The sequence below is a fragment of the Bos indicus genome, chromosome 19, assembly GCF_029378745.1.
Source record: "Bos indicus isolate NIAB-ARS_2022 breed Sahiwal x Tharparkar chromosome 19, NIAB-ARS_B.indTharparkar_mat_pri_1.0, whole genome shotgun sequence".
NCBI classification, from domain to species: domain Eukaryota; kingdom Metazoa; phylum Chordata; class Mammalia; order Artiodactyla; family Bovidae; genus Bos; species Bos indicus.
In genome coordinates, this window is record NC_091778.1 from 34650007 (window position 1) to 34670209 (window position 20203).

Genomic DNA, 20203 nt, shown 5'->3' on the forward strand with positions numbered 1-20203 from the left:
GTACACAATCACACAGGGCACGTTTCACATAGAATCACAATAAAGATATCTAGATTTTTTTATGTTACACTTTTTTTTGGCAAGTGCTCAATGGATTTAACCAGTTCCTCTTTTTCTCATTCACAGCAAATTATCACACAAGATTTTGCTAGAAATCAAGTTTCCTCGCAGCCTCCCCAGCAGCCTTCCACTTCTACATTCCAGAGCTCACCGTCTGCCTTGGTGTCTACACCTGTGAGAACGAAAACATCAAACCGCTACAGCCCAGAATCTCAGTCTCAATCTGCTCACCATCAGAGACCAGGCTCAAGAGTCTCTCCAGAAACTCTAGTGGACAAATCCAGGGCAAGGTATGGTCTCCCTTGGCCACACGTAGGTTCCCCAGCAGTGAAACAGTCGTACTCTACCTTCACGTTAGGGGATTCATTTCTTACCTTAAGGTAAAGTTTCTTTACCTTAATTCCCTGGAAAGTGTAAATGATAGTTTTTCCTTTGTGTATTATTCTTGGAATGTCTACTGTCTGGGCAGTTGGTCCTATATGTTTTTATTATGTGTCCACAAGTTGATTGCTGTCCTCTGTCTGTAGGTTTGCAGACAGTGCTGTGGCATGGATGGTTGGGTGGTAATGTTGGGACACGGCCTGGGTCTTCAGAATCACAGTGTGTTCAGATGTTTAGGAAGCTGGCGTTGAATAATGTGAGGCTGCTCAGTACAGGGCTCTCTCCAATGTTCTCGCCAGTGCTTTGCACTTGGAAGTTGAAGGTAGTGGACTGCATGTTGGTGCTCATGTTAGTTGATGGAGAGCAAGCAGCACAGATTTGTCAAGTTCATAAAGATGCTGAGAACGAGTCTGGGGTTCAGCAGGTCAAAGACTCTGCAAATATCTGGAGACACATGGCAGGTGGATGGACCAGGGCAGTGGGAAGCGGCAGTTGATTTTGTAGCAGGCCTGGTTCTCCAGCCTGCCTGCCAACCCCTAAGTTAGCAGAGAACATAAAGGAGTAAGAACAGTGTATTTAATAAGATGAACGATACTCCTTTGGGAAAGAACTTTATTGTGGGATTTTTTTGAACATATAGAAGTAGAGAAAGTGTAACATGCCAGCACCCAGTACAGGCCCCATGTGTTTCATTATCCCCACCTCAAACTGGAGTGTTCTGAAGTAAATTGCAAATGACATAAGACATCTCAAGCAGCTGGATGATCTTAAGGACATGATGAAAGCATTCTCTTTTAAGAAAAAAGAGCTTCAGTTATCAAAGAAGAACAGAAAGTTATGTCATTCATGATACATTCTTCATACAAAGTGCTATGTAGATTTTGAACAGTTGATAGCCATTTATGAGAAATAAATCATTTTGATTTTTTCACTTGTAATTTCCACATCATTGCACCTTGCTTTTGAATGAGGAATGTTACATTTCTTTCAGATTACCTGGTTTTATAATTTAAAATATTTATATAATCCGTACTGTTATAAAATACCATTAACTGATTTTTCAACTTATGAGCAAAACACAGAGGAGTTGTTCTAGAGTTCTGGAACAATGTAAATGCTGTAAATCATATAAAAATGGCTGAGCAGGCTATATAAAGTAGACAAGCTAAAGATTAAAATCAATAGAGAGAAGATAGTCAAGTCCTTCATCTTTTGTGGTAAGAATGATAGCTACTGTTTCAAGTTTTGATACACCAAGAAAGGTATATACCATTGGTAAAGTGTGAAAGTCACTCAGTCATGTCCAACTCTTTGCAACCTCACAGACTATATACAGTCCATGGAATTCTCTAGGCCAGAATACTGGAATGTGGGTAGCCTTTCCCTTCTCCAGGGCATCTTCCCAATCCAGGGATTGAACCCAGGTCTCGATCCCACATTGCAGGCGGATTCTTTACCAGCTGAGCCCCAAGGGAAGCCTAAGATTGGTAGTTACCTCTAAATCATCTAAATAATCAAAGAGCTAAAAGAAATGGTAAAAAATGGCCACCTCTAATTGGATGGGGTAGATTGGGAAAAGAAATGACAAACGATACTAACCTATAATGGTATTGAAAGCATAATGTTAAAGGTCACTGATGGCTTTTATTAATTTTTTTTAAAAAAATATTTGGCTGTGCTGGGTTTTAATTGTGGCACTCGGGATCTTTAGTTGTGATAAGTGGGATTTATTAATAGTTCACAGTATTTGAGGTGACTTTTTTCTAATATTCAGTGTCAACTTTTGTTCTCTGAAATGACTGAAGTAACCAGCTAACCAGTGTCTGTGTGTGTGTAGGTGAGCCGAGGTGAGCCCTGAGAAGACAGTCTCACATTTCATATGTTGCAGCATCAGGCCCGGAAAGTCCCCAGAGAGGAGTCACATCTCTTCGGAGCCCTATGAGCCCATCTCCCCGCCTCAGGCTCCTGTTGTGCATGAGAAGCAGGACAGTGTGCTGCTGCTGGCCCAGCGTGGAGCCGAGCCCGCGGAGCAGAGGTGCGTAGGGGTAGGCCGCGTGGCTGTGCGTGCGCGTGCACGCATGTGCATGCTCGCACTTGGTGCCTTCCGTTTTCCTGAAGTCAGTGCAGTTTTTTCTCTTTCGATCACATGTCAGGAGAATCACTTTGTTTTCCTAGTGATCAAATGCTAGTGGATTTTACTGAAGAAATTCTAATATTTAAGTAGATGATAGAAAATAATTGTTCATTATTCTCCTTGAAATTAATTCCTTCTGGATCTTTTTTAAAACCTTTTTGTCTGTGTGGACATTGAGAACCTCAAGTGCCCGCCAGGCACCTGGTGTCATGTGCAGTGCGTGGAAGGTTGCAGTGAGCACTGCTTGCTGTTTTCTCACCAGTTTCTAACCCTTACCCCCACCCTGTGAATTAGTAGATATTTATTCTATTGGGTTTAGACGCTTTTAGTTTGGCCCCTATACAATTCACAGGCACCCAAATAGGTGTTGGTACCTTTCAGTGAAATGAGGAAGAAATCCTGTTTTGGAAAGGGAGTGATGGTAACTTCAGTTATATGTTTACGTGTTTTCCCCTAAGCTTGTGAATTTTTGAGGACAGAGACGACATCTTAAGTCATTTTTCTGTTACCTTCTTTGTCATGTTCGCGTGATGGACCCAATTAGGTTATCAGCACCTTTCATGTGTTCTCTGTTACCGTCTCTGGCACTAGTTGGCTCCTGGGTAGCCCTGAGCTAGTTGAGGAGACTTGTGTTTTTAAATGTGTTAGCATAGGAAGCCGCAGATGAAATGTGAAAGCCTTTACATGATACTCCGCTCATGCAGGCCTGGAGAGATTCTAACAAATACGCAGTTTTATTTCTGCATTGTCGCTGTGCTGTTAGGTCTAATTGTCTACCGCTTAGGTGTGAGTGCTTGCTATTCTATAGGCAGGTATGCTAGTAGTTACAGTCTTACTGTTACTTCAAAGTAATGTTGCTGGTTAAACGGTCCCCAGGTTATGTGGTCACCCTCAGTGCACCGGGGTCTGTGCTGCAGAGAAGACAGGAGCTGCCAAGCTGTTTTGAGGGCTCCTGTCACCACCTGTGTGCTCTCTTGGTTCTAGACCGTCTCCACTCCAGGGCTCCTCTTCTGACATCCTCTTGGCCCCAGATATCTCAGTGCTCAGACAGAGAGGGCCTCGGGCCTGGCACTCGTCGGGGGTGGGGGAGTTGGGGGTAGGGGTGGGACAGGGAGGGGAGTAGGAGTGTGTGGTGGTAACACATGACTGTTCCCAGCAGGAATGACTCCCGCTCACCAGGCAGCATAAGCTACCTGCCTTCATTCTTTACCAAGCTCGAGAGCACATCCCCCATGGTGAAGTCAAAGAAGCAAGAGATTTTTCGTAAGTTGAACTCCTCTGGTGGAGGTGACTCTGATATGGGTAAGTGGGATTTCTTTCATGAACTCCCATAAAATGTGCATAAATAATGATAGTTCCATGTTGCCTCTCACGTAACCCTTGAGTATGAGGCTCTGGCAGGCCGGTCCAACCACATGTAATATGAACTCCTCCACAGGCCTCCATTGGCTCTGCTTGGGGGCTTTCTATGAGGGAGCCCCACCCAGCACGTGTGCAGCTACCCATTTTCTCTTCGAACAAGTGTGGGTCTCAGAAGTGTGTGTCTTACATGGGGCTGGATTGGCTCTCCAGTGTTTACCCCCTGGTCTACCCCTCATTTGGGTAGACCATCCAGCTGTCTGCAGACAAGGTCGTGCTCCTGTAGTTGTCTTTCCAATGTGGATGTGCGCAGGCAGCCAGCTCTAAGCATTCCTATCATCCCAGGTGCTGGTCACTAAAAACCTTTCATTCAGTTAGCCTTTCGGTCGGTTCTGAGTACTGTGGTAGGACCCATCCCAATTCATCATCTTAAGAGGGTCTGGGACCACACTGGGTGTTTCCATGACCTGTGTTCAGTTCCAGTGACTTAGTGTTGGTACCAATACCAGCCTCCTTCGACGAGCTGCCCACGGCCCATACCTCTCCCTGCTGTCCTGTGTCGATGTGTGTACTTGTTTGCGCCTTTCTCTGCTCTACCAGTCTGTGTGGATTACCTTCGAAGCGCACCTCCCACAACTGAGGATGGTGCTGGCCTCAAGGCAGCGGCAGCAGATGGTCTGGGCACCACTGCCTGCTCCAGGCCCTGTTGTCAGCGTCAATGTGTATTATCTCCTGTCACCTTCACAACACTCTCCATGCCACATGTTGGCATCATCTCCACTTTGTAAATGAGGACACTGAGGCTTGGGTTTAGTGACTCTTGAGGTGATGGGGCTGTGGTTCAGACTCATGGATGCCAGCTCCAGAGTCCATGCCTCCAGTAGTTCTGCACGCAACACCCTCACCAGGGCTGCCCATAAATGCCCACAAGGACAGAATTCTGAACAGCTGGGCTGGAACCTTCCTTGCCTACTGTTTTCACACTCACGCCATCAACCAGGTTCACTCGTCCCCTTCTCTTTACATGTATCCAGCGATCCAAGGCTCTGGGGAAGCCCTGCAGAACCCAGGGTTTCTACCATCAGTAAACCCTGCCAACTAGAAACTGCCAGGTGGAGTTATGTTTGGATCTGTGACATGGTGATTAACAAAGGTTGAAAGTCCCAGAGGAGAAAGGATGAGCCCAGTGTCACATGTTGTTTGTGTAGTTATCCCAGCTCTTAATTACTAGATTCGAGAAGTCCAAGCCCTCGGCAACCAAGATGGCTTTGCTTCAGCTCAGGGTTCCCACTGAGGACATCAGTGCTTTTACTCTGCAGAAGCCTTCACGCTCTAAACTTAGCGACTCTTTTCTCCCTGCTGTTGTTAACACTAGTGAACAACTTACCCCTTCCAGAAATGCCCTGTTCCCTTGGTTTTCAATACTGCTGTTTCCAGTTTCTTCCTCCGCTTCTTTGGTTGATTTTTGTGTCTCCTCAGAAGCCCGGTCTTGCTCAGCAGGCCTCTGAGGTGTTGGTTTGCCTCCAGCACTATCGAACTGCCTTTCCCCACCTCTGAGGAACGATCATGTCCTCTAGTAAGCCTGTCTTACACTCCTGTCGGTCCTGAGCAATGCGGGGATCTGGGAAGGCATTTCACTCAGCTCCCAAATGATTTCTGCTCTGAGGGCCTCAGGAAGTACCTGCTAACCTGAACCCCACAGGGTGTATTTAAGTCCAGTATGTTATTGTTGGTTGAACAACATGAAATTGTCTTCACCTGACCATTTTTGACCAATAAGAACATGATTTTATTATTCAGCCAAATAATGGCTTGTATTTGTATGGCTTGTAATGGCTTGTATCATTTCACAAATAATGGTATGTATTTGTGTAATGAATAAGTCCTGTACTCCAGGTTTCTATGAGAACTACAAGGCCCTCCTTACCCCCTTGTGCTATTTCAGATTCAGTCGGTTTACTGTTCCCTGATCCATAAGTCAGGCGCCTCCTCCCCACCCCCCTGTCTCCCTGTCCCAGGAGTCAGCATCCAGGCCCCCTCACCCCAATCTGCGTGGACAGGCCTTCTCCCTGGTGCAGGGCCGCTCTTCTCTGGGACACTTGTTTGTCTGGCTACTAACTTACTTCCTGGATTCTTTTTCTTTCAAGTTCTCAACCTTGAGTTGGAAGGCATGATAGAAACACGGTATCTGTTTCCAAACTTCTTCCATTTTGGGCACAGTGCTTTACAAGTAGTTCCCAGGTTGTCCAAGCTGCTGTCATTCAAATTGAGCAAATGACAGACTGCACAGTTAGCAGAAATGAACAGAACCGACAGGCAGGATCTCTGCCTCACCCTGGCAACTGCAGCAGAGACACATGGTCATGTTCGTTCCTTTCACGGGGGCATTCTCCCCAGGATCTAATCTCACACCTGGCTGTTGGCAGGGACTCTTCCCTGGAAGCTTGGGTTCCTGTCCTGAGGCCAGCTTTTTCCTATGTGTGTTTCCCTGGCTCTGCAAAAGGTCCTTTCCTTCCTGGGCTGTATTACTCCTGTTCTGATTTCCTTAAAAAAGTAATTATTTCTCTTTACCTTCACTTAATGGGTAGAAAATAAAGTTGATCATGGAAAATAAGGTTAATTTACCGTAGAATTTTTTTGGAGACTTTCTCTTTTTCCATGTACGTGATCATCACATCTCAGTTAATTAACTTGAATGTTTGTTTTAAATACAGCAGCTGCTCAGCCAGGAACTGAGATCTTTAATCTGCCAGCAGTCACCACCTCAGGTAAGATTCAGAAAACTCATACAGTAGCAGTCAGTCCAGCAAATAGGCATTGCGTAATGGCTGCATGCCAGGAACATCATTTAGTCGGGGTGGGGGTGGGGGGGACACGGAGGCAGTCACAGTAAAAAGTGAATTGAGGGTCAGTAAGTACTTGTTATGGAGAAGGCGATGGCACCCCACTCCAGTACCCTTGTCTGGAAAATCCCACGGATGGAGGAGCCTGGTAGGCTGCAGTCCACGGGGTCGCTAAGAGTCAGACCCGACCGAGCGACTTCACTTTCACTTTTCACTTTCATGCATTGGAGAAGGAAGTGGCAACCCACGCCAGTGTTCTTGCCTGGAGAATCCCAGGGACGGGGGAGCCTGGTGGGCTGCCATCTATGGGGTCGCACAGAGTCGGACACGACTGAAGTGACTTAGCAGCAGCAAGTACTTGTTGAAAACATAAATGAACAGAGAATCAAAACTATAGAGCTAAAATGTAGAGAAGAAAACCGTCAAGCAACTTTCACACCAACAGGTACCTGATTTAACACAGGAAAGCGCATGCTTTCAGGGGATTAGCCGCCTCTGTGGGGCTGTGCTGTCAACACTGCCGGGCCGTGTGTCCTGGGCGGTTCCTGCTCCCGTCCTCCCTCAGAGTCAGGCAGGTGCTGTGCCGTCTCCTGCAGGCTCCGTGAGCTCCAGAGGCCACTCCTTTGCTGACCCTGCCAGTAACCTCGGGCTGGAGGATATCATCCGGAAGGCGCTCATGGGGAGCTTTGACGACAAAGTGGAGGATCACGGGGTGGTCATACCCCAGCCGGTGGCAGTGGGGCCTGGGGGCGCCAGCACCTCAGTGGTGACCAGCGGCGAGACCCGGAGGGAGGAAGGGGACCCATCACCTCACTCAGGTAAGGGGCTCATTTTTGTGCTCTTCCCCATGTCTCCCAAGAAAAAGCCAGTCCATACCTCAGGTTCTGATGGGTCATGAAGAGATTTCATTTATGTGCTCAGTCACCTCAGTGTTTTTTCAACCTCTTCAGACATGTTGTAAGTGACATAAAATTAAGGATGAAAATTTCTACCCAGAATGTCACCCTCCAGTGTATCAGTGTTTTTGTTTTCATCTAGTCCTTACCTGTGTGCATACATTGTAATTGTAATACTGATGCAATTGCATATTCTGCTTTTGAATCAAAGTGACTTGCTATTGTAATAAAAGTGACAGGCCCCATATAAAAGAATTTTAAGCTGCAGAAAAAAATAAGGGGAAAAAAATCCTTTCGATCACATTGTATAGAAAGCTAATGTTAAAAAGGGTAGCTTATTGGAATGAGGGCATTACACATCCTGTTACAAGCACACAAAAAACGATGACTCTGCTTTATGTTAATATATAACCTTTTTTCTTAATCTGTTGAGAATCTCTCTTATGCCTTAAAAATAAACTGAAGGTCAGCAACATTTCAGGTCTGTTTTCCTGTTACGGTCACACTGTTATGGTCACACAAAAGATTTCACTAAGGATAAGAAAATGATTAAAGAGATGAGTGGTTTTGTTTTTCCCTATATATGTTAACATTAGGACAATATAAATTCACTTCCTGCTCAAAGATGAGGCACTTGTCTTCTAATTTCTGCTCTAACCTTCAAGTTTTATTGATTTAAATGTGTGTGTGTATGTGTGTGTGTGTTTTAAGTTATAATATTGGTGATTTACAGAGTTCTCCTTGTTGTGTAGTCTTTTTATCATGGCATTTCTTGGTGGTGAGGTTTCATACCCTGTTTTTTCAAAAAGGCTGTGTCCTGAGGTCCTTCCTGCTCGAGAAGGTCTTCTTGGCTGCCTTTGTTTAACGGTTTGGCAGGTATTACAATACTAGGTTGGTGCAAAAGTAATTAGTTTTTGTATGGCTGAAATTTGCTGTTCTATATTGGAGTACTTTCTTAAATGTGGTTACGTTGTACATCATTTTAATGCACACTTATGTTTTTTTGCTAATGACTTGTTACTTGCTGTTTATTTTAGACTATGGAAATGGTGTTAGACAAAAAGCAAATTCAAGCGATTTTCTTATTCGAGTTCAAAATGGGTCATAAAGCAGTGGAGACAACTCACAACAATGAATTTGGCCCAGGAACTGCTAATGAATATACAGTATAAGTGGTGGTTCAAGAAGTTTTGCAAAGGAGATGAGAGCCTTCAAGATAAAGAACATCGTGGCCAGCCACCCCAAGTTGACAACAACCAAGTGAGAGCCATTATCAAAGCTAATCCTCTCACAAGCACATAAGGAGTTGCCAAAGAACTCAGTGTTGACCATTCTACATCTATGTGAAGCAAATTAGAAAAGTGAAAATGCTGGATAAGTGGGTGCCATAGGAGCTGCAAAAAAATTGTTTTAAAGTGTTGTCTTCTCTTACTCGAAACAACAATGAACCATTTCTTGGATTGTGACATGAAAAGTGGGTTTTATATGACAGCCAGTAACAACCAGCTAAGTGGTTGGAAGAAGCAGCTCCAAAAGCACTTCCCAAAGCCAAACTTGCACCCAAAAAAAGGTCCTGGTCACTGATGGTCTGCTGTCCGTCTTATCCACTACAGCTTTGAGTTCCGGTGAAACCATTACATTTGAGAAGTACACTCAGAAAATCGATGAGATGCACCGAAAACTGCAGCACCTGCAACTGGCAGTGGTAAACAGAGCCTGATTCTGCACGAAGCCTGACTGTTCAGCTTCTGAAGCATTGGTTCTGTGACGTGCGAACTGGGCTATGAAGTTTTGTCTCATCTGCATATTTGCCCGACCTCTCGCCCACTGACTACCACTTCTTCAAGCATCCTGATAACTTTTTGCAGGGAAAAGGCTTCCACAACCAGCAAGATGCAGAAAATGCTTTCCAAGAGTTCATTGAATCACAAAGTACAGATTTTTACGCTACAGAAATAAACTTACTTCTCAATGGCAAAAATGTGTTGATTGTAAGGGTTCCTATTTTAATTAATAAAGATGTTTGAGCTTAGTTATAATGATTTAAAATTCACGGTCTGAAGCTGCAATTACGTTTGCACCAACCTACTATTAAGACACATACTTTTCTCAAAACCTCCTGTAAACATGGTTGTATTTCTTCTGGTGTTCATTGCTGTGTAAGAAGTAAGACTAGATTCCACCACCACCTCCCCTTTTTTTTAGTGATGACATTTTATCTGCCCAAAGAATCCTTTTTTCCTCAACTTCAGTAAGTACCATCAGTGTGTTAGTGTTCTTCAGCCTGTGTCGATTCCCTCATCACCAGAGGGTATGTGTACCTTCCCAGTTTCTGTGTACAGGGGAAAAAATTCTATCACATGTTCCTTAGTTATTTTCTCCCATTTGAGAAAGTTGCCTTTTTGCTGGATAGTCTTTGTACTCTGTTACCTTCTCATTGTTTTAATCATCTTGATCCTTTTTCTGTTGCTTTCTCTCTCAAATTTTTCCTTTGCACCAGTGTCTCCTTTTCCTTCATGGCTTGACTTCCTAATAAGCCTTTTCATAAGCCTCATTCATTTTGGTGATCTCTTCTTTGAGCTTCTTTTGTAAATGGCCATCATGTATTGTCAAGTTTTCCCCAGTGTTTGAAGTACACCCCACCCCCATTTTCTGTTGTGTTATATCGTCCTCTTTATCACCAAGGACTTGCATTTCTTCTCTCTCTAGACAGAGTGGTAGAAAATGCTTTTTCTCCCTTTTTTCTGTACCCCAAGGATTGGGGGCAGGGTGAAACCATTCTGCTGGGGCTGCTGACCTGGGCTCTGATCTCTTCTGAGATCCTTTTAATGTTCTGTGTGAGAGCCCAGTTGGGGCTTCCCAGGCCTGCAAACCAACTAAACAGCCTGGAGAAGCAGAAAGGGCTTCCTTGACTTGCCCAGCCCAGCTGATGTCCAACAGCTTGAAGGGGCTTCTCTTGTGCAGATTTTCTCCTTCCTCTCTTCACTCTTCTGTAGATTGATGAGGGCAGAGATAGTGAGGATTTAAGATTTTTGTCAAACCGTTTTCATTTTCTTAGCAGTTTTGTGCTCCAAGGCCAAGAAAGAAATGATGTTTCAGAAATGTTAGTTTCTTGGTTACCTGTTTCTGAGTTTATGGCATGAGGACGGACATTGCCCCTTTGAATTTAGTTGCTGCGAGTGAGTTCTGGCTCTTTCTCGTATGTTACCAGGGTCTGGATTCTTCATGCTCCCACCCTGCTTTCTCTTGCAGCAGATGGTCAGCAGCACTGGGGTGCACTTTCAGTTTGTGACTGTGACTACTATGTGTCATTAATGACAGTTTATTCCACTTTCAGGAGGAGTTTGTAAACCAAAGCTGCTCGGCAAGGCTAACAGCAGGAAATCGAAATCACCTGTCCCTGGGCAGGGCTACCTGGGAGCGGAGCGGCCCTCATCGGTCTCCTCTGTGCACTCAGAAGGGGACTACCACAGGCAGACGCCGGGCTGGGCCTGGGAGGACAGACCTTCCTCGACAGGTGAGGGGCTGCTGCCAGAGTGCAGGTCTGCATGCAGCTGACGTCAGGGCCTTGGTTAGTGATGCTCCTAAAATCAGATGCTCTGTTAGGAAAATGCTTTCCATTATGGTATGGTTAAAGGGTTCCACTGTTCTTAACAGAAACTGAATTTACACAATCCAAAAAATTTTAAGAATGCAAATTTGATTACCAGCAGAGAAGAAGAGCTGTGAGCACAGCTGCCCTCAGGCCCCTTGCACCTGTGGAGAGCCGGCAGCGGCACCTGACGCAGGTGCGTGGCTGGGGCCTGTGGCTTCAGCTCTCCCACACCTTCCGCACAGATGTCCTCGGAGAAAGTTCTTAGGAGCTAATGGGAACTGAAGCCAAACACGGAAGAAAGCTGGCACCCCTCTGTAGGCTGTCTTTACAGACAAAAACAAAACTCTAGGATATTTTTAACGTTTGCCCTTTTATGACTACTTACAAGCTTTGTTTCTCTTTGGCTGCACTGGGTCCTGGTTGTGGTGCTTGGACTCCTCTCATTGCTGCAGTGCAGGGCTTCCTATTGCGGTATAGCAGCCTGTCTAGCTGTTGCCTGCTCTCAGCAGTTGGGCTGCACATACTTGGTTGACCTATGGCATCTTCGCTCCCTGACCAGGGATCAAACCTGAGTCCCCTGCATTGGAAGCAGGTTCTTAACCACTGGTCCACCAGGCAAGTCCCCATTTTGTAACCTTTTAAAAATTATGAATAACCATGATAATAATGGTGGGCTTCCCCGGTAGCTCAGACTGTGAAGGACCCGCCTACAATGCAGGAAACTCAGGTTTTCCGATCTCTGGGTCGGGAATGTCCCTTGGAGAAGGGAATGGTTACCTACACCAGTATTCTTGCCTGGAGAATACCATGGACAGAGACTGGTGGGCTATAGTCCATGGGGTCACAAAGAGTCGGACATGACTGAGTAATGAACACTTCCACTATAACGGTCATCTTGAAAATGAACAATTTTTTAAAGTAAAACTGGGACAGTTGCTGTGGATTTTAGAGTTTCATCTGTGCTTTTCAGAGGAATTAACTCCACAAATAGAGCAATGAAAAAATCTAGTTAAAGGAGGGCACAATTCAAATTTCTTATTGGTATTATAAAACCTAATTTAAGGTATACTTAATCACTTTATAGTTTCTCCCACCACATGCAGAGTGGGGGCTTACTGGTTTGAAAACTTCCTAGGCCAATGACTTTTTTTTTTGTCTCTGATGCTGTGGTATGTGCTCTGGTTTTAGCATTTCTTAGATTGTAGGTGGCTTCCTGGAGACAATGACACGGTCTAGGCATTGGCAGGAGGTGTGGTGCTATTGTGAGGCTTGTGTGTGTGTCCCCCTCTGAAGCCTGTCCCTGGGTCTGTCTGCCCCTGACGAGCTGGGCCCTTGTCCCCAAACTTCCTGCTTCCTCCTGTGTTACCAGAGTCTTAGTTTGAGCCAAAAATCCAGGAGTTCCACTTGGATTCAGCAGCAGCCCAGCCTCGAGTACTCACTGGCTTTGTGGTCCTGGATGGTTGGTTGCTTGGGAACGGCACAGCAGGGAGGTCTCTTCTGCCCTGACCCTGCGCCCTGCTCAGATGTGCTCACCTCTCTCCACAGGCTCGACACAGTTCCCCTACAACCCCCTGACCATGCGGATGCTCAGCAGCACGCCCCCTGCGCCCGTCGCCTGCACTCCCACCTCGGCCAACCCAGCTGCCCCACACCAGCCGAGCAGGATCTGGGAGCGGGAGCCAGCCCCGCTGCTGTCCGCACAGTACGAGACGCTGTCTGACAGCGACGACTGACCTGTGGGCAGGGGTCCCAGGGTGGGGGGGGGGCTCCAGTTTCTGGTGGCTTCCTTTCTAACTGCAGGCCTGATGCCTGCCCGCCTAGGATTTATGCCCAGAGACCTTTCTGGAGAGCCTGGACCATGGACGGTAAAGAGACAATGGAAATTCATTTTGGGGTCAAATGAGGTTTGGAGAACTCTGCCTTGATACAGGCAGGTCTGTGGATTATAGTAATAGTGGAGGGTCGACATGTAGAGTTTTTAAAAAGTGGGTAATTCCTGTTCTTACATCTGTTTGTAAAGAAACCATGATGTCTCTAATCACTCTGTAAATAGAGGACCTTTTTTGCAGTGTTCCCCGCGCTGTAGTATCTGGTGTACTTATGTTCAATCAGCACATCAACTTGGGGGTGATTTTTAAGAAATCTCTTGTCTACCTTTTTAACCCTTGCCTTCCAAACAACGTCATACAGCCCAGTTTCATGGTGTTGGCTGTCAGGGGCACTGTACTTTTATCCAATTTTGTCTCCTTCTAAGCTCAGATTCCCGGTGATGTTTAAAATCTTGTGGAGATGTTTAGATTTTTAACAGACGCTGCCATAAAATCTGTACATTAACGTATTAGGGTCTAAGGGAGAAACAATTCTGCCATATTGTAAATTTCCAGGGCAGGCTTTTTTTTTTAATTAGAAGCACCGAAAACAGTACTGCATGGATATTGTTCTAGTTCAGTTTCTAACATTTTAAAGGCTTATTTGAGGTGTACGTACCTCCCTGTTACGCACACTGGTGATTAACCCACCTTGGGTATTTGCCTGCATTTGATGCAGCAAAGCTTTTGGTTTGGAAATAAATCTGACTGCCCTGTCCACCTGTCCACAGCTGTAGTAGATGATGTGACTGAAGGCTTTGGTGTCTCAGGTTAGCTGATGTGTCACTGGCCGAGCTGGAAGGTGACACCCGGTATGGAGCCTCTCGGCTGTGTGTCTCGGCTCTCCTGGGCTTAGGAGAAGCAGACGGCCCTTCCGCTGCATGCTGCCTCGTGCTTATACTTTCACTTCGATTCCTTGTGGGCAAGTGTTTGTCATCAAATGTTTTCATTTCACTGAATCTCAAGGAGCAAATAATTTAAAAGACTGGTACTGGAGGACCAGTCTTAATCTTCATTAGTAACTGCCTGTTGAATTAAATTCTTTTCATACACTCAAGCATAGCACTGACACATCCTTCTGCAGCGCATGGATGCTAATGGTTTGGGGAGGTGTTTAGAAAGGAAAGAGATCTCTCAAGATGATAAACCCTAGGACTTTACAGACTCCAAACTAGACCTCAGTTTTTCAACATTAGTCCTCAAGCCTCCTTTGTAGTGACTGAGACCCTCCCATCCCTTGGCATCTAGTCCCTGTTTAATAGGTGTGGACGCAGGTTCAGAATTTTGCCCATGTTTTAAAAAAGCAAGAAGGACAGGAATGCTAGCTAACACCTCTTGAGGCCTGTGGCTGCACTCACATGTAAGTGAGCTCAAAATAAGCTTCGGGTGGGGTGGTCAGGGCACCACTGCCTGGGCAGCTGGCCTCTGACTTCAGCCCAGTCGGTGGTTAGTCCTCCTTGCTCTGGGGCCTCAGTGCAGGGAACCGTACAGACAGGCTCTCTGCAAACTCGACCGTGTCACTGAGGGGGAGAACTTCCTCAGTAAAACATGCGAAGCAAAGAATACCTCCCTTTCACCAACTCATGCAGCTGTGAAAAGGTAAACGCACACTAGATGCTCAAGGTGAGTAGTTACAACCAGGCTGCACTGAAACTTGATTAAAGGAATTAACCTGGTGAGACAATGAGAAGATGCTTATATCAGCAAAATAGAAGATTATTCTAATAGAAGATTCTGATTTGAGCCTAATTCCTGTATTTTTAATTCTAAAGAGTCAATGACTTTTTGAGAAACTCAAAAGACTTCAGTATTGAATACGTACAATACTGTCGTGGCATCTCCTGGTTTATTAGGAATGGATCCTCCTCGTGTACACAGGAGCCAAAGGCACTAGTTCATCCTCCCCACCCCCACACCAGAGGGACTGCAGGACTGCCCCAAGGCAGGGACAACGCTCTCGACACACCATCCAGGTTAGGCCACACTGACCTTCTCCCAGGGCTGAAAGAGTCCAAAGACCCCCACGGGGAGACTGAGAAGCAAAATTCAGACTGAGAGCTAGGGCTGGGGTCCAGGCAGTGCTTCCTCTATGGCCCCATTACTGTCAGTACAATACCCCCAGGGTTCCCCTCTGAGTCAGGGGACTTGGCAGCCCTCAGACAGCTCTGCCCTGTGACTTGGTCCAGAGGGGTGCATGCTCAGAGGGGAGGGACCGTAGGAATTGTCATTCCTTTTCTTTTTTTCACAGTGGTCTACAACCAGATACGTACAACAACACGCAGTCCACTTTTATGTATAATCTAAAGGGCACGCTACTACTTCCAAGTGCCCGATTCCCACTTTAAAGCTTCATGTCTAATGCTTTGTAGCAACCAAGATACTACTCTTTTATGCATTAAATCCCACAGTGGTCATCATGAGATAGAGAATAAGAGAAAGCAACTCACCATCATGAGATTGGTAGCTCTGTTCTGCCAGGTCTTGATAAAATAAGACATAGCAGCAAATCAATGAACCAAAACCTTATAGTAGAGATGCCCCCACGCCAGACGAACACTGGCCCCTCTTATCCTGGCACGGTTCAGCACCTCCCCAACCATCCATTAAAACAGAGCACCGCCTGACAATGGTCCTTAGAAACAGTCAGGGGAGGGGGGGTGGGGGGTGTCCAAAACAAACAGCACAGCTTGTCCTCCACCGAGGCTTAGTTGAGGGGACGTGCATGTCACAGAGAGAGAATTTAAGCCACTGATTGGGAGCCGCCAGGACTGGAACAGAGGTATCAGTAGTCATGACAAAGGTCTGCTTTTTCTTGCCAGCTCGGCCAGCTCTTCCCTGATGTGCTGCACAGAAGCCTCATCTCTCTTCAGCTCCGCTTGCCTCAGTGCTTCCCTATAGGTCTCTTCTGCTTGTGCGTACAGTTCTGGAACAGCCCGAGAGAAGGGAGAAAATGCATGTTTCATCGTGATTCTGAAATGTTCTGAAGAGAAAGCACGTGCGATAGGACAGCTCTAGTTCACGGTGTGAGACCTGGTGTGAGACAAGCTATGACCATGGGACACCGGGACCTCAGGGAGCCCTTCCCTGATAGAGGTTCGGGTAAGGGACCTGTCCCTGCAGGTTTCTGAGCAGAGGGCAGAGCTTCGTGAGGACACATCGAGCTGTCCACATGCCAACGAGGAGCCTGCAGAGCACTCCAGAAACAAGGGACCATGGGCTCACTGCCCACCCCCAGCCCACCACCCAAGTTCCTGACCCACTGATGGGCACCCCGCACCTCTGTGCGTCAGGACTGCAGCCAGATTGCTGAGCAGCACATGCAGTTCAGGGTGTTCCACCTGCCTCGCCAGGTCTGATGCCCTCTGTGCGTGAACACAGGCCTCGTCAGTGCGGCCCTGTGTGTCCAGGGTAGTGGCCAGGTCATTCAGCAGCACAATGGTCTACACAGGAGAAAACAGCTGCTGCTTGCAAATGAAGATTCGCTGGAGAAGACAACAGCTACCCATGCCAGTATTCTTGGGCTTCCCTGATGGCTCAGCTGGTAAAGAATCCACCTGCAGTGCAGGAGACCTGGGGTTCAATCCCTGGGTGGGAAGATCCCCTGGAGAAGGGAATGGCATCCCACTCTAGTATTCTGGCCTGAAGAATTCCATAGACTTGTCTATGGGGTTTGCAAAGAGTCAGACGTGACTGAGCAACTCTTCACTTTCCATAGCCCTAGTGTCTGGTGTTCTGTGGATGCCCTGAAGGGCTGTCTTTTCTAGCGGCGCCCCTTGGGGGCAGGTGTCTGCCTCTGTAAGTCAGGTGCATTTATCATTCACACTGCACAGCGGCAATCTGACCCTCTGGAAAATGATACAAACCTGGAAACTAGGTAGCAGGATGAATATTACTTATTAATTTGTCAAAAAAGCAGCAGCAAATAAACATAGCAAAAAGTAGTGACAGGATGTGACCCGTCCTATGGCAAACCAGTGCGCACGGAGACCTCTGGGCAGATCCAGTACCTCCCTGGCAGCCTTAAACCCTTCCTAAAACGGAGGGTGGGGGGAGTGGATGCAACAGGGCCTTCTGCTGAGGGTCTGTCCACATTTCCTATTCTGGATTCTGAAATCTTCGTCTTAGACGCCTGCTGTTTTTAGACGCCCCCCCTTACCTGTGGGTGTCTTTCTCCAAGTATTTCCTCAGAAATCCGCAGAGCTTTTTCATACATCCTCTGTGCCTGAGATGGCTGCTGGGAGAAGAGCAGGTAGCGCGCGTAGGTGTCCAGACACATGCCCAGAAGGAGCTGTGTGTTGGCCTTGTCGTCGGCTGAGAAGGAAACGCGAGCAGTGCTGGGTGCAACGAGCAACAACCAGAAGGCGGGGCAAGTGCTCTGAACACAGTCACTAAACCAGTCCTCCTGACCTATCCTTTTACACAAGGTGATTAACATCTACACTGGCTCTTGGACCCAAGTTTGTGTGGGGAAGGGGGATTTGCCAAACCAACAAGTAGGTGTATCCAAGAATTCAACTCCCCTGACACCACCTACCCAGAGTCCCCAGGTAAGCCCCCACCCCACTCCAGACACCGGTCCAGGGTGTCACCTGGAGATGAGAGGTTCCCAGGACTCCTCCCCTCAGGTTCAATCAGTTTGCTAGGGTGGCTCACAGATCACCTGTTTTTATAAGGATACAACTCAGGAACAGGTGAGGTGTGGGGGAGGGGCTTCCTGCCCTCTCCAGGTGCCACTGTCCCTGTGCCCTCCACAAGAGCCCCAGGCCCCATCCCCTGGGGTGTTGATGGTGGCGCCTTTATTAAAGCGCTGGCAGCTGAGTCACCTTCCATCCCAGTCAGGGGTAAGACTGAAGGCTCCAACCCTCCAACCACATGGTTGGCTCCACTGGCAACCAGCCCCTGTGCTTTAACAATAAGCTAAATCATACTCCACACTCGGGAAAATGTAAAGGATATGGGGAGTTCTGAGGCAGGAACTATGATGAACAAAGACCAATAATGTATGAGACATTTTCATCATCTGAATGACCAAATAGATATTTCTTGTAAGTCACAATTATTGTAACATAAGTAATGAACTTTTCCATACCTTTTAAGATTGAGTATTATTTTTAGTTTGAAACTAGTATTATCTAGCATGAACCAGGTGAAGATAAACTCCTAGAACAACAACAAAAAGCCTAGGGCCAATAAAATTTTCTGGTATGAAAACAGCACACAAAGGAACCAGAGAACACTCAGAATCCTGGGATGGAGCATCATAACCCAATTTAAAGAACAGCTAATCTGTTTTTTGAAGAACAGTAATAAAGGCTGCAATGTATGGCAGCTTCCAACGTACCATATCTGGAAAAAAAGAGCCAGACAGCAGGGCTGGGTACCAGCAGCTAACAGCAGTCGGCCAAGTAAAGGCCTTGGAGCCATGACACAAACAGCACGCAAGTGGTGGTGAGCCAGCGGAAAGGACACTGTGCAGACAGCTTTGGCGGAGGGGAATGTTCACATGAAGGACTCAGAGGTTCCCTCGGATAACCTCACAGAGCACGATTACTGGATGCCCATGTGAAGGGGTGCAGACGGGTCTGTTTACAACAAAGGGATCACCACACTGAATACAACTCCTTCCCTATCTTCCAAGTTTAAATGGTGCATAGACTTTAAAGATGACGATGTTGCCAAATAACCCTATGATCAGTTACTGAGGGGATAGTTTAAATAAAACAATACAAATAATCTATAAAAATAATCTCAGAAGGTAAAAGTGAAAATAAAACTTTGCTTCTAGTAAAAACCCAAAGTTCTTCTAATTATATAAAAGGCAAATGATAAAAACCAAACCAAGTTTTAAATAGATCACCTTACAAATTTTAAATTATTTTTAAACAAAAAGCACATAAAAATTCATGGATAAATATAACTAATATAAAAAAGCAAAACATAAGATGGCACCAAATAAATATCACTTAAGATACCATTTTTCTGTATTAAAAGGAAATGCTGAAGCAATAAAAATAGATCTCACTAGGAACACTCTTTAAATGCTGAGCAAAAAGCTTGTAAAATTAGCAGTTTAAGATCCACACTATTGGGGGATAACAGCGTGGAGAAAGGCCCAGGCAGAGCAGCTCTGTGCCCCCAGGTACTGACACAGGTCCCAGGAGGCTGAAGAGTCACAACACCTGCAGACACTAAGACCTGCACTCCTGGAGAACAAGACAAAGATGTTTACCACATATCGAAACCATCACAAAATAACGTCTACGTTATTCCAGTTCTGAAAACTGTTTCAAGAATGACTGCTGACTCATTACTGAAACATGTGCTAATTCTCTCTAAATATTTCTACATTAAAAAAAGTATACTCTGTATACTTTAAAATTAGAATATATGTTCAATACTGTAACTCAAAAATATAAGAATGAGGTGACAAGTAATTCTAGTGGAAAATTATTACCCCTGATACCAGTAATGGTAATTAAACTAGAATGGCAGAAAAGATAAAGCTTTTTAGAAGGAATTAACTGATGAGGTAAATTTTAGCTGTTAATATTTCATTATTAAGAAAATACATTTTAAATTCACAGTACATTCTAATCATAGTAACATAAAATTTTTAACATATATCTCTAAATATAGGACAAAGGGAGAAATAAAGACTCCATAGTGAGACCATCAGCACACTGCTAAGTTCATACCTCAGTAAAGTACCAGAGTTCCTTTTTCTAATAACAATTAAAACATGCTGCTTTGAAATACCAATATAAACAAACACCACTAGAAGTCACACACCAAAGAAACCTACTGACAGCGGAGAAGCCGCCACCCCCAAAGGCTATTCAGATCTGAGGGGAGGGAAGTGTATTTATCTCTTCAGACTTTAATTATAAGTAATTCTTTATCACAAATCATTCCTAGGAGAAAAAGATGAGGCAACCTAAAATCAGTCTATGAAAAAGATTCACCACAGAAATCTTTAGTCAAAATACAAGCAACCTGAATTTTCAAATGCACTAAGGATAAATGCACCAAGCAGCTTTTATTCCAGGAATGCTGAGAATGACTCGGTG

At 45.7% G+C, this 20203-nt stretch overlaps 2 protein-coding genes across 28 annotated transcripts in view; one reads left to right on the top strand and one right to left on the bottom strand.

The window, feature by feature from the left end:
• NCOR1 (nuclear receptor corepressor 1) overlaps positions 1-13854 on the top strand; it is a 115230-nt gene extending 101376 nt beyond the window's left edge. For 17 of the 21 annotated variants that reach the window (XM_070774356.1, XM_019980591.2, XM_070774355.1 and 14 more), the window contains 7 exons: positions 127-350; positions 2330-2476; positions 3735-3877; positions 6649-6702; positions 7374-7595; positions 11011-11190; positions 12814-13854. In XM_070774356.1, the coding sequence (XP_070630457.1) occupies positions 127-350; positions 2330-2476; positions 3735-3877; positions 6649-6702; positions 7374-7595; positions 11011-11190; positions 12814-13001 (1158 nt within the window). In that variant the 3' untranslated portion in view covers positions 13002-13854. Of the gene's footprint in view, positions 1-126; positions 351-2329; positions 2477-3734; positions 3878-6648; positions 6703-7373; positions 7596-8710; positions 9706-11010; positions 11191-12813 lie in introns of those variants that run through there. The other 4 variants (XM_070774363.1, XM_070774369.1, XM_070774371.1 and 1 more) reach the window with 4 other exon arrangements.
• A 1106-nt stretch (positions 13855-14960) lies between these two features.
• TTC19 (tetratricopeptide repeat domain 19) overlaps positions 14961-20203 on the bottom strand; it is a 30631-nt gene continuing 25388 nt past the window's right edge. For 5 of the 7 annotated variants that reach the window (XM_019980614.2, XM_019980613.2, XM_070774375.1 and 2 more), the window contains 3 exons: positions 17293-17447; positions 16414-16576; positions 14961-16059 (listed from right to left, as the gene is read on the bottom strand). In XM_019980614.2, the coding sequence (XP_019836173.2) occupies positions 15926-16059; positions 16414-16576; positions 17293-17447 (452 nt within the window). In that variant the 3' untranslated portion in view covers positions 14961-15925. Of the gene's footprint in view, positions 16060-16413; positions 16691-17292; positions 17448-20203 lie in introns of those variants that run through there. The other 2 variants (XM_019980615.2, XM_070774377.1) reach the window with 2 other exon arrangements.